General features: G+C 38.8%; 1 protein-coding gene across 1 annotated transcript in view; it reads left to right on the top strand.

Annotated features, from left to right (window-relative positions):
• Positions 1 to 13,812, top strand: part of LOC142296516 (CD109 antigen-like) — a 474,860-nt gene that overhangs the window by 273,824 nt on the left and 187,224 nt on the right. Inside the window, exon 21 of the mRNA XM_075340204.1 lies at positions 766 to 978. Coding sequence (XP_075196319.1) covers positions 766 to 978 — 213 coding nt within the window. The remainder of the gene's footprint in view (positions 1 to 765; positions 979 to 13,812) is intronic.

Below are 13,812 nucleotides of genomic sequence, written 5' to 3'. Positions count from 1 at the left end.
GTACTCACTCAGCCTGACACACGGACACAGTTTGTACGGTAAACCAACGGCTGGTAGGACGGTCCCACAGACGGCTGCACCTGCACTCCCGGTAGGTAACGGTGACGTTTCTCTTCCTGGACTCTAACTGCCTGGTTACTTCCTGCCTCCAGAGTTGTGAGCTCCTTGGTGGGCGGAGCAAACCGCCTGGCCCACCCCCTAGTGTGCATTATCAGACTCCTGGAGCAAGGCAACAAGGATTTCTGGTTAGCAGGTGTGCCTACCTGGAGTGTGGGGTGTGGTGGTGTTGTGACCTGTGTCCCCTGGCTTGCCCAGGGCGACACATACCTATGCCAATTTGGTACTGTCAACAAGCAAAAATATTACTCCTTAGACCTCAGGATTTTTAGACATAGGCAAAATTGTATTAAAGTTGACGTTAAAAAGGGAGTAGGTTAGAAATGTAAAAAAAAGTCTGAATTTGTAGCCTAAAATCCAAATTTTACTCTTTAAAATCCCAGTAACCCACAGGAAACTACAAAAAGATAGCTTCAACATAATGAGGAAACATTTTAGCTATCTCCTTATGCATAAGTAAATCATTTAAGTATGTTATGGCAAGAAGAAATGTAGAGTATTGCTCTCATTTTTGAATTTTGTATTTTTTTCTGCTAAATTCCTTTACATGTAGATGTTTTTTTACTAGACATTTTAATTAAAAACATAAAACCAATGCATTACGCATAACTTTGGCTCAAACACTTGACCTGTGTTTTCCCTTCATAGGTTTCTGTAACGCTTGATCAAAGTGATGCATTTGAAATACATTTATCGTTTGTAAGTGCAACCGGGAGCCAAAGGACTGTAATGGTTCCAAGACAAGAAGGAAAAATTGTTTCCTTTACAATCAAACCTCTTCAACTGGGTGATATTCCAGTTACAGTGAAGGCCACATCCTCCCTTGCTTCAGATGCTGTAACCCGTACGCTCACAGTCAAGGTAATCTTCACAAGGCCATTTTTCATAACAGCATAATAAGATTGTATATTTTCTCCCCTTATAAGCAGCCTATAATTTTTACAATGTAATAACCAAATGCACCAGCGCTACTGCTGATAACTGACACTGTAAAAGGGCAATGTATGTCTGAAAACACCCCACTGAAAACCAAGAATATAAGCGGTACTGTTGTACTTGTTGCGCAAATGTCAACCAAAGAGTACCAGGACCTAATTGATATGAATAAGTTTACATTTAATGCTAACTGTAATATATAGTGTACTAGTGACTTATAGTGGTTATACACAGCCTATAATAACAAAAGTATATGAATTTCAATAACTGGAAAGATGGGTCTTTTATGAGATTAGAGAAATAGGATGATATTATTATTATATTTATTCCATGGCACTTTACAAGTGAAAAGAGTATACAGAAAAACAATCATTAACAATATAAAACAGACTGGTACAGTAGGAGAGAGGACCCTGCCTGCGCGGCCTCACAGTCTACAGAGAATGGGTGAGCGTACAGTAGGTGAGGACAGAGCTGGTTGCGCAGTGGTGTAATGGACTGAGGGTTATTGTAGGCTGTAGGCTTGTTGGAAGAGATGGGTCTTCAGGTTCCTCTTGAAGCTTTCCATGGTAGGAGAGTGTCTGATATGCTGAGGTAGGGCATTCCAGAGTATGGGGGAGGCACGGGAGAAATCTTTTATGCAATTGTGGGAAGAGGAGATAAGAGAGGAGTAGAGAAGGAGATCTTGTGAGGATCTGAGGTTGCAATATAATAGTATATGCTCATCTCAGGGGGTACATTTAAATATAAGCAGAGCAGTTAGCTGCTGCAGATCCATGGACACTTGGAGCCAAACAATGCATAGGAGGGGATAAACTGTTTTTTTCTGCTCTGCTGTAAAAGGATAATATCCTGAAAGCATTGTAAAAACAGTGGTTTATTCGATCAGCGTGTTTGAAAGTGTCCGATTTCTTCCTCAGGGTCTTAGCCACATTAATGAATAAGAAATAGGGGACTTTGAAACTCATTGATGGAATAAACCACTGGTTTTACAATCCTGCATGATATCATCTTTTTACAGCAGCGTAGAAAAAAACACTTTATCCCCTCCTAAACTATGCATTCCATGCACTTACTGGCATCCTGATATATTTAGATATAATGTTTAATTATATTTACATATAACCTAAAGATACATCCTATGAAGCAAGCGATGATTGTATGCACATAGATAAAAGAATGATCAACATGTAGTCATATTACTGTACATCATAATGCCTTCTCCATTTTATGTTTTCTTAACAATATTGAAGCACAATTGTCTTAAAAGGAATGTCAGTAGGAACAAACCTCCAAAACCATCTATTTAGGCATTCAAGTCATAGTAAGTTGAATGAAATGAAACCTTTATATCTGCAATCCGATGTCTTATCTTAGTGTAATACCCATTTTCTTGGTCTATTAATGAACTGTTCAGATCTATGGGCCAGACATAGATCTCCGTGAGAATCTGCCTCCAAAGCTTATTTTAAATGGCAGAAGGGTGTTACCAGAGTGAGACATGTAGATTAGGAGAGCAGACTGTCAGGCATTACATCACTCAACAAACCATCATTATATAAAACAATGATACAAGAGATTCATGCATAAATATTTTAATGATAATATTTCTGAAAAAATACAAGAAATACAAAGACATCAAAAAGAGACATTCCTATGAGGGACGAGGATGCATGCAGATAATATGTTCAATCAGTGCTGCTATATCATAAAGATTAAAATTGCAGAGTAATGTATATGTCTAAACGTATATTAACAATACATAGCTCATACATAAGAATATAAATATATATAGATAAATTTATGCTATTAATACATATAGAACCCGCGTTGTACCAAGACATTAATTCTAAATATTAGTACCCCGATCTAAATGGTCATTATATTTATTCATGTGTATATTTAGTAGCACAAGAAGACAAGGATTAATGATTCCTAATAATTCATGAGGTGCCCACTATTTGCAAAACGAATGTATATTTCTGCTTAGGGAAAGAGGGTATGGCATACTATAGGTGGAATGAAAAAATAATGTGACAATAGTCTACAGCGCAATATAGAAAAACGTGCTACAATAAATTCAAATGGAAAAACGTGTGCGATACTGCAGGTAAATCTATAAAGCAGAAAGATAATGCTGAGCTAAGAGCTCACCATCATGAAGGTTCAATCTGCTGGCATAAAAGACATTAAATTTAATCACTAGTGCAAAATGCAGTTAGTGAGAAAAATATATTTTAGAGCCTAAAATACAGTTTAAATGTTTGAGAATTTTGAAAGTCTTTGTCCCATCAAAATTCCCAAAGGTATTAGTTTTCACTAAGGTTTTGCAGGCTTTACAAGAGCCGCACGGAAAAAACCCATTAGGGATTTTTTGTGAATCCATAGAGATTGATCTAGTTTGAAAATGGCTATGAATCCAGATTATGAGACCGTCTTGCAACTATAGATGGTTTTGCAGGCAACACATTCCTCAAGATTGGATCAGAGAGTAAAATGCTCTAATGTTTTTCAACCAGCGATCTAAACTGACTCCATTGTGAATTATAGGTTGTAATTATACGAGTCACTTATGTTTGCTCTCTATCTTTAGTTTTTTTTTTAACTAAAAAGTAGTTGATCATGTTCACATTTTGAGGCCCTAAAATAACCTTGCCTGATATACCTTCTACTATATCCTCGTTCCTCAAAATGTCGGGCCATATCCTTAGCTTGTGATACGAACTTATCTTCCTGAGAGCAGATACGTCTGGCTCTCAGGAATTGGCCAATAGGAATGCCTCGTATGGTAGATCTGGGATGGGAAGAGGTAGCATGTAACAGGGAGTTGGTGGACGTTGGTTTGCGATAACATGTCAGTAGTTATTTCACCTGTAGTCAAGATGTTAATATGTATGTCTAAAAACTCAACACCTCCCAAAAGTGTGAGTCAATCTGATATTCAAATCGTTTTTATTAAGATCAGACATGAAAGCTTCCAACTGAATCTCAGTCCCATCCCAGATGAACCACACATCGTCGATGTACCTCATCCACTTTTGGACACGGTCAATCGATGATGTGAGCTCACTATGAAAAATCATGCATTCCCAATAGCCTAAAAACAAGTTCACATAAGAGGGGCGCAAGACGCCCCCATGGCGGTCCCCTGCTGTTGAAGGTAGACACTCCCATCAAAGAGGAAGACATTATGAGTAAGGACATAGTCCAACAATACCAGAAGTAATTCAACCAAAGATTCATCAACATTGCTATTGTGTAAATACCAGGCAGTGGCTTTAAGGCCATCTCTATGCTTAATAGATGTATATAACGATTCATCATCTACCGTCACCATGACCATTTCCTCTTGTACATGTATCTGATTTAGCCTTTGTAGGGCAGAGGTGGTATCTTTAATAAAAGATGGTAGAGTAGACACAATTGGTTTGAGGAAATAGTCGATGGTGACAGAGATGATCTCACATAAACTCCCGTTGCCTGATATTATTGGTCTGCCTGGAGGATCCAAAGGTTTTTTATGGATCTTTGGAATTAAATACAGTGTGGGAAGTCTAGGTTGTAATTTTTTAATAGTATCTAAAAAATTTTTAGGAATTGTTCCCTCACTGTATGCATGTTCAAGAATTTCAATTAAATCCCTCTGGTATTGTGGAGTAGGGTTAGTTGGTAATTTTTTTATAGCAATTATGATCATTAAGTAATCTCATAGCCTGTTTGACATATAAAGATATGGGCCAAATAACCAGATTGCCACCCTTATCTGCAGGCTTGTATATGACGTCCTCTAAATTTTGTAGTTCGGACAAAGCCAACTTTTCATAGTTATTGAGATTGGGAGCATGTTTGAAGTCAAACTTCAAGGACTGAATCTCCTCCGTAACCATCTTAGTAAAAACATCTACCGCAGGACATAAATTAAATGCTGGAAAAGATGAAGACTTATTAAATAGATGTAATGGGAAAGAACTAACCTTGTCCTCTATGCTCTCATCAGCAAGAGGTTCTAGAGCCTCTAAGGCCTCTTTCTCAATTGCTGTGGGAAATAAGTCATTGATGTCCGATTTATGGTGGAGGAGACGGAGGATCAATTTCCTTGAAAACAGGTGTATATCCCTCACTGCCGTGAATTTATCTAAATTCATTGAAGGGGAAAAGGTTAGACCTTTTTCTAACACTTTAATCTGGTTATTGGTCAAAACATGGCTAGACAAATTAATTACCTTAAAATGATCTTTGCCTTTCTTAGAATTTTTTGAATGTGAGAAGATGTCCGGGAATTTTTTAGGTTCCCTACTGCGAGCTCGAGTATGTTGCAAGATATGTCTCTCCATGTGGGAGGTATGCACGCTGTGTCTTGACTAGTAACAATGCATAGTAACGGCGTGCGCTTCACATAGGTTGATTGGTGGTTCATTTCACATACAAATGCGCATGTCAGTTAAACTTCTTGTTACCGACGCAGTGTGTGTTTGATACTCACAGCTGTTCAGCATCTCACGTGTCTGGATCTAGACGTAACACACTATATAAGGCTAGTATTTCCCCACCATGACACGCCTCCTGGAAGAAGCCTAGAGGCAAAACGATCGTCGAGGTGGAGGGACGTGTATGCTGCTAGTGATGTACTAATTATTTCTATTTTACTGCTGCTATTAAGGTATTATATCGTCTATATTTTTTAATGTGCCTTTGACCTGCACAGGTTTACTAGGTAGCACTCGATATATCTCTGTATTGCCTAAAATTGCTGTTTTTTTGCACATGCTTTATTAGATAGAAAGATGTGCATGGCATTACTATGTATGTTCCATCTGTAACCCCCGTGATAGAGCTAAAATAATATTTTTTTAGGCTTTAAAATATATTTTTCTCACTAACTGCATTTTGCACCAGTGATTAAATTTAATGTCTATTATGCCAGCAGATTGCATCTTCATGATGTTTAGCTCTTAGCTCAGCATTGTCTTTCTGCTTTATAGATTTACCCGCACACGTTTTTTCCATTTGGATTTATTGTAGCAAGTTTTTCTATATTGCGCTGTAGACTATTGTCACATTATTTTTTAATTCCACCTATGGTATGCCATGCCCTCTTTCCTTAAGCAGAAATATACATTCGTTTTGCAATTAGTGGGCACCTTATGAATTATTAGCAATCATTAATCCATGTCTTCTTGTGCTATTACATATACACATGAATAAATATAATGACCATTTAGGTCGGGGTACTAATATTTCGAATGAATGCCTTGGTACAACGCGGGTTCTATATGTATTAATAGCATAAATTTATCTATATATATTTATATTCTTATGTATGAGCTATGTATTGTTAATATACGTTTAGACATATACATTACTCTGCAATTTTAATCTTTATGATATAGCAGCACTGATTGAACATATTATCTGCATGCATCCTCGTCTCTCATAGGAATGTCTCTTTTTGATGTCTTTGTATTTCTTGTATTTTTTCAGAAATATTATCATTAAAATATTTATGCATGAATCTCTTGTATCAATGTTTTATATAATGATGGTTTGTTGAGTGAATTAATGATGAAGTGTCATGCACTCATGCTGTTTAGGACTACCATAATACTGTCAGGCATTACATGTCTAATACATCCCTTTTATTAAAAATAAGCTCTGGAGGCAGATTCTCAGGGAAATCTGTGTCCAGCCCATAGATCTGAACAGCTTATTTACATTGCCAAGACAAATGGGGATTTCTCTGCAATAAGACATTGGATCGCATATATCAAGGTATCACTTTATTCAACATTCCATGGCTTGCATTCATATGTAGATGGCTTAGGAGGGCTGATCCTACTGACAAATTCCCTTTAATGTATGGCTTAGTAGCCACAAATGTGGTCAGGTTGTGTTCAAAGGGACTACAGGCTTTCTCCTGTCCTGTTTTGCCGGTGTTGTTTTTTGAGAGACTACTCCCTACCACTACCTTTCCTGCCCCAGCTTTTATACAGGATTGCACAATTCATGATGCATAGATGTTGCTGTATGAGGGGCTGCTGATGTCTTTGACTTTATCCAGAAAGAAACGAGATAGGATGATGAAACTTTGCATTTATTCCACATACTCTCCACTGATGTCAACACACTTCTTACATCGGTATTCCAAGTTCTGTAAGTCTAGCAAAAAGAAGAATTTCAGTTGTACCTAAAACCAGGTATCCGTAGCAGCCATGGCATCACAAATGGTGTCAAATAACCTTGAGGTGTTTTTTCAGGTTTGGAAACAGATGATAGTCAGAGGGACCGAGATCTGGTCAATAAGGTGGGTGGTCAACCAGCTGAAAGCTCAGCTCTGCCAGTTTTGCCATGTTTGCTTGTGCAGTGTGAGCGAAGGTGTTGTCTTGCAGAACAAGATTCCTTTGGACAGCTTGCCGCGCCTTTTGGCCCTCAAAGCTGTCTTTAATTGGTCCAAAAGTTCAATGTAATATCTTGCTTTGATGGTTGAGCCCTTTTGAAGGTAGTCCACTAGCAGCACACCCTCCTTATCCCAGGAGAACCACTGTGCCTCCACTCTTTTTACTGCTCCTTGTTTTCAGGGTCATACAACTAAATCCAGGTCTTATCCATAGTGACCAGTTGATCCGGGAAGTTTGTATCAGTCGGGAAACGCTGACAAATGGACCAGGAAGTTTTCACTTGCATGCTTCTCTGATCTGTCAAACATTTGGGGACACAGTTTTCAGATAGCTTCCTCTTGTCCAAATGTTCATGGATAATGAGACAAATACATTCACAGGAAATCCTCATGATGTCTGCGATTGCTTTAGCTGAAATTCATCGATTCTCTAGTATGAGGCTGTGCACAGCATGGATGATCTCTGGAACAACAACCACTCTGTCGTCCAAGACATTCCTCATCATTGATGCTGAAGTGGCCCATTTTAAATTTAGCAACCCAGTTCTTAACTGTGGAATATGAAGGGCATTCATCCCCCAATGTCTGTGACATATCACCATGAATATCCTTCACAGACTTTCCTTGCAGAAACAAGAATTTTATCACTCCTCTGCTCTCAGTTGCTGTGAATATCGCATTCGACACCACCATTTTGTTTTCCTGTGTGCGTAGAACACTGTTGCCATAAGCAACAAACACATAATTTAGAAAACATATATTAGACACATAAGGCTTTCATGTGATATAAAATTCATTACCATAGAAACAAAAAAAGATCACAAAGCTAAAGACTTGTTAGTAGCCCCTCGTAGCCTTTGGTGTTCTCATGAACATTGCAGTACTATATTTTGCTTATTGGTTGACCCCAGTTGGCTTTAAGCATGTAGTATATAAGTCATTCATCACTGTCAAAAGGAGTATGTCCTGTGACCAATGCAGTCTTGCCCACGTAAAAGCAATGTAACATCAGTAACCACACTCAGTGTTACAATTGTAGACAAATAAGGCTTCAATAGCATGGCAATATGGATGTCTTATCTGTGCTCCTCACATCCATAACTTACATGATATAACTTGCAAAATTTAAAACAAAATGTTTTTCTACTGACAATGACTAGGGATGATCGAGTACCTCAAATAGCCAAATAGGTCACTGCTATTCGACTATTTGCGAATATTCGATGCACAGTGTAAGTCTATGGGAAACCCGAATAACAACTATTCGGAACTATTCGGGCTTCCCATAGACTTACATTGCACATCGAATATTTGCATAGCGGCGACCTATTCGTCCGATATTCGCGAAGCTGAATATTTGAGGTATTCAATTATCATAACAATGACCCTATGGCTTGTTTGCACTAAGTTAGGTCATTTGCTTTAGAGCCCATACATTGATGAAGTTCAGATACTCCTCCAATTGTTGCAAATTTTTCCCTGATTGTATTTGTTTAAAAACTCATTTATAAGCCTTTATATATACATTGTTTCCATAATCCATGCATACCAACAATGAAATAGGTCCATAAAACACCTGGTACCTCTCCAAAACATCCAGGTATGTGTACTTTTGGACATGACTTGCATAAACCCTTCCCAATTTGCACTCTGGTGACTGCGACTGTCATGGCAAAATTGGGACTGTTGACAAATATGCATAAAATATATATTACAGGGTAAATCATTATTATTATTATTATTATTATTATTATTATTATTATCCAAAAATAACATTATTAAAGGGAACTAACCACCAGGATTTTGCTATATAAAGTAAAGGCTGTGCCATACTGGCATTAGAATACTGTATCAAAGCATACCTTTTGTTGAAAGATCAGATGTTTGATTGCTTAAATATCTGTAATCAAGGTATCAGAAATGCACTGCACCTTTGATTGACGTATGCATCGGGGGCACCTCCTGCATCTTGTATTGCATGGTGGTTGTTTCCCTTTAACTAATATTTAATGGCCTTTGGCTCGATCTCGAGCCATGGTGTCTTGATAGATAAATGCTTTGTAGGAAGATCGATCTTGCGCAAGCCTAGATAGGTCCTCCAGAGTCTTCTCCGCTGTTTTCTTGATAGTATCAAGCCATCAGGTTGCTAATCTTCCTCTTCATCTTGTTCCTTCTCTTCTTTTGACCATGAGGTCCTTTCCCAGTGATTGCTCTCTTTGTATGATGTGTCCAGAGTATGCAATTCCTAGCTTAATGATCCATGCTTCGAGTGACATGTCTGCCTTGATTTGTTCCAAAATTGATTTGTTTGTCTTTCTTGCCATCATTCATCTGAATAGGTTGAAGTCCTTTCTAACTTCTAGTTAATCACCACTCATCTCAAATGTGTCCTGGTTGTACCTGGCAGTAGTCAAGTTCTTTGTCTTCTTTGTACTGAGTAGGAGTCCCATATTCGAGCTTTCCATCTTGACAATCTGTATTAAGTCCTTCATTTAATTTACGCTTGTTGCTATCACTGTTGTATCATCTGCGTATTTAAGATTGTTGATGATACATCCAGCAATTTTGATTCCTTCTTCTTTTTCACTAAATCAAGCCTTTCTGAAAATATCTTATGCATATAAATTGAAGAGAAGTGATGACAGGATGCAGGCTTGTCTGACACTTTGCTCTACTTTGTACCATGCCTTGTCACTATGACCAAGAAGGAACAATCCAAATGGAACAATGTAAAGGTATCTAATGAGGATGATCAGACCATTCGGCAAACCCATATCCTTCATAGTATTCCAAAGTTTCTTGTAGTCAACATAGTAAAAGGCTTTGCTGTAATCAATGACGCAAAAATCGATCTCCTTGTTGTATTCTTTGGCCTTTTTCATTATCCATCTAATGTTAGCATTGATTGCTCCTCTGTCTTTTCTATATCCTGCTTGATCCTCAGGCAACTGTCATGATGACTATGGGATAGTAAGGGACTGGGGCACCTAGGCTGTCCCTCAAGCCAGGGGGCCCTATGCGATAGCCAATGATCTTGTCCAGTCCTTGGGCCATTTACCAGTTGACAATATCTGTTGACACAGGCATGTGATGATGATGACATCAGCTGTTGCTTCTGAAACATGTATTAGCTCTATTGGAATATTGTCACACTTAGGTGCTTTGTTTTTTGACAGAAGTTTTATCGCAGCAAAGTCTTCATCTTTTGAGATGTTCGGTTCGCTGTGATTACCAGTCTGTTTCTTCCCATATCACTGAGCCATTCTTGTAAAGGTGCTCTGTGTATTCTTTTCATCTTTCCTTGATCTGTTCCGGCTAAGTTAATTTGTTCTCGTTGGCATCTTTCAATATTCCCACCCTTGGTTGAAACTTTTGTCGTATCTCTTTGATCTTTTGGTATGCCTTCCTGGTCTTGCCTTTCAGATATTCATTCTCTATCTGTGCACATATCTTTTGGTAATAAAGTTCTTTGTCTGCTCTCTTTAGTCTTGTACTAATGTTTTCCTGCTTCTTAACATTTGCTTTTGCAATTCATCTTTCTACAATGGTCTTTAGGGTCTTTGCTGTTAACTATGTACTCTAAGAAAAAAACTAATGGCACATCCTACCTTTCTAATGTGAACAGGTGTGACAAAAAGGAGACAGTTGAACTGTATAATGCTAAAATATGTGAAATAATGTATATGGGAATATAGACATGCATTACTGCTATGAAAAAATGTAAAAATTGAGACATCACAAAAAAATGGCCAGTTTTATGTGAGCCCAACGGCCAGCGACAAGGTGACCTGTTTGTTGGATCCCTATCAAACTAATTACTCTCTTTGGGTTAAAAAACTTACAATTTATGGGCGGACAGGAACCTGCAAATGGATAATTAAAATTGTCTAAGGCTGAAGAGCAGGAGTGCTCAATCACAAGGCGTAAACCTGTAATCTAAGAAAAAGACTGATGGCCCATCCTACCTTTCTAATGTGAACAAGTGCAAACTGAGCATGAAACTTAGCAACAAAAAGGAGACAGTTACACTCTGTGGTGCTAAAATATGTGGAACAATAAATATGGGAATATAGATGTGCAATACTGATATGAAAAACATGTAAGAATTTAAATATTTAGCACACAAAAATAGCCAGTTTTATTTGAGTCTAAAGGCGGCTTTGCACGTTGCAACATCGCACGTGCGATGTCGGTGGGGTCAAATCGAAAGTGACGCACATCCGGCGTCACTTTTGACATCGTTGTGTGTAAATTCTAGATGATACGATTAACGAGCGCAAAAGCGTCGTTATCATATCATCGTTGCAGGCTCCGACTTTTCCATAATTATGCTGCCGCGACAGGTACGATGCTGTTCCTCATTCCTGCGGCAGCACACATCGCTGTGTGTTATGCCGCTGGAGCGAGGAACTTCACCTTACCTGCCGCCGGCGGCTCTATGGAAGGAAGGAGGTGGGCGGGATGTTTACATCCTGCTCATCTCCGCCCCTCCGCCGCTATTGGCAGCCTGCCGTGTGATGTCGCTATGACGCCGCACGACCCGCCCCCTTAGGAAGGAGGCGGGTTGCCGGCCAGAGCGACGGTCGCAGGGGAGGTGAGTGCATGTGAAGCTGGTGTAGCGATAATTTTCGCTACACCAGCTATCACAAGATATCTTACCTGCGACGGGGGCGGGGACTATCGCATGCGACATCGCAGCATCAGCTTGCGATGTCACAACGTGCAAAGCCCGCCTAACAGTCAATGGAAAGGCGACCTTTTTTTCTTGGGTCGCTATCAAACTAATGCCTCTCTTTGGGTTAAAAATCCTACAATTTATGGGCAGACAAAAACTTGCAAATCGAGAATTAAAATCGCATAAGGTATTAGTTTAATATGGACCCAACAAGAAGAGGTTGGAATGCTGTTGGTTCTTGAGGGTCACATAAAACTATCCAATTTTGTGTGCTAAGTATCTTAAGTTTTACATGTTTTTAATAGCAGTACTGTATGTCTATATTCCTATATACATTGTTCCATATATATTAACCCTACAGAGTGCAACCGTCTCTTTTTTGTTATTCTGTTGTTAACCATGGCTGCAGAGGTCTTTTCTACCTCTTGTTTATTGTCTTTCTGGCTTCTTCAGCAATACTATTCTTTGTATTTGTCCATAATTTCTTAGGCTTTCTTTCATCCACGTTCAGTGATACAAATTGATTGTGCAGACTGCTCCAATATCTTCAGGAATGTTGGTCAAATCAAAGTTGGAAACGATCTGTAGTCTAGTCCATTTGCATTACTTGACTCTAATCTTTGCTGTCAGAAGTTCAAGATCAGTTCTACAGTCAGCTCCTGGTCTTGCTTTTGCGATAATGATCGATGACCTCCATCTTTGGTAGACACATATGTACACAATCTGATTCTTATAGGCCTCATTTCGTGATGTCCATGTGTAGAGTTTCCATTTATAGATTTTGGAAGAAGTGCTCATGATGGACAGTTTTTTTTCTCAAACACAAGTCAATGAGTTTTTCTCCAGCCTTGTTTTGTTCACCAAGTCCAATATTTCCAACAACGGTCTCATGTTTGCTGTGGTCCACTTTGGCATTCAAGTCTGCTATGATAATGATGAATACGTTTTGGTTTAATAGGGGTAGAAAGATCTAGTATTCTTTTCTTCTATAAGATATATTCTTTATTGAAGCATTAAAATTTTAAATTAAAATGCATATTCCGGGTTTCCAGCCCGCCTTATGCGTTTCAAACAGTCCTTATTTATAGCATACAGATATGAAATAACACGAAGATTTAGGCTATGTGCGCACTAGAACTGTGAAGTTTCTCAAGAAAATTTCTTGAGAAACTTCTGGGAGTGGAAGATTTCCGGACCTCCGGAAAAATTCCGCACCAAATTCGCGGCAAATCCGCATGCGGATTTGCCACGGATTAGCCGCGAATTTGCCGCGATTTTCCCGCAGGTTGTTCCCTGCGGATTTTGCAGGCTGTACTGCCGAAATCCGCAGGGTACCTGCGGAAAAGAATTGACATGCTCATTTTCTCAAGAAATTTTCTCAAGAAATTCTTCTCAAGGAAATTTCTTGAGAAAAATCCACAGTGTGCGCACAGTTATTTTTTTTCACATAGGATTTGCTGGGAAATGTCTGCACAAAGATTGCAGACATTTCTCAAGAAATTTCCGCGGCAAATCCGGGGGTAAATCCGCGGGTAAAACGCACTAGTACGCACATAGCCTAAATATTCAGAAGCTCCAGAAGTCCGACTTTCAATTAAAATGGCTATTAGGTCAATTGTTTTAGTGTTCTGTCGATTCCTTTTTGATCTTGATCACAGAATAGTTCAATGTTCTCCTCCTCAGCATCTGT

This window comes from Anomaloglossus baeobatrachus, chromosome 3 (genome assembly GCF_048569485.1).
Source record: "Anomaloglossus baeobatrachus isolate aAnoBae1 chromosome 3, aAnoBae1.hap1, whole genome shotgun sequence".
In the NCBI taxonomy this organism is placed as follows: Eukaryota; Metazoa; Chordata; class Amphibia; order Anura; family Aromobatidae; genus Anomaloglossus; species Anomaloglossus baeobatrachus.
Note: the sequence above shows the minus strand (reverse complement) of the source record. Positions and strands in the feature narration are given on the sequence as shown.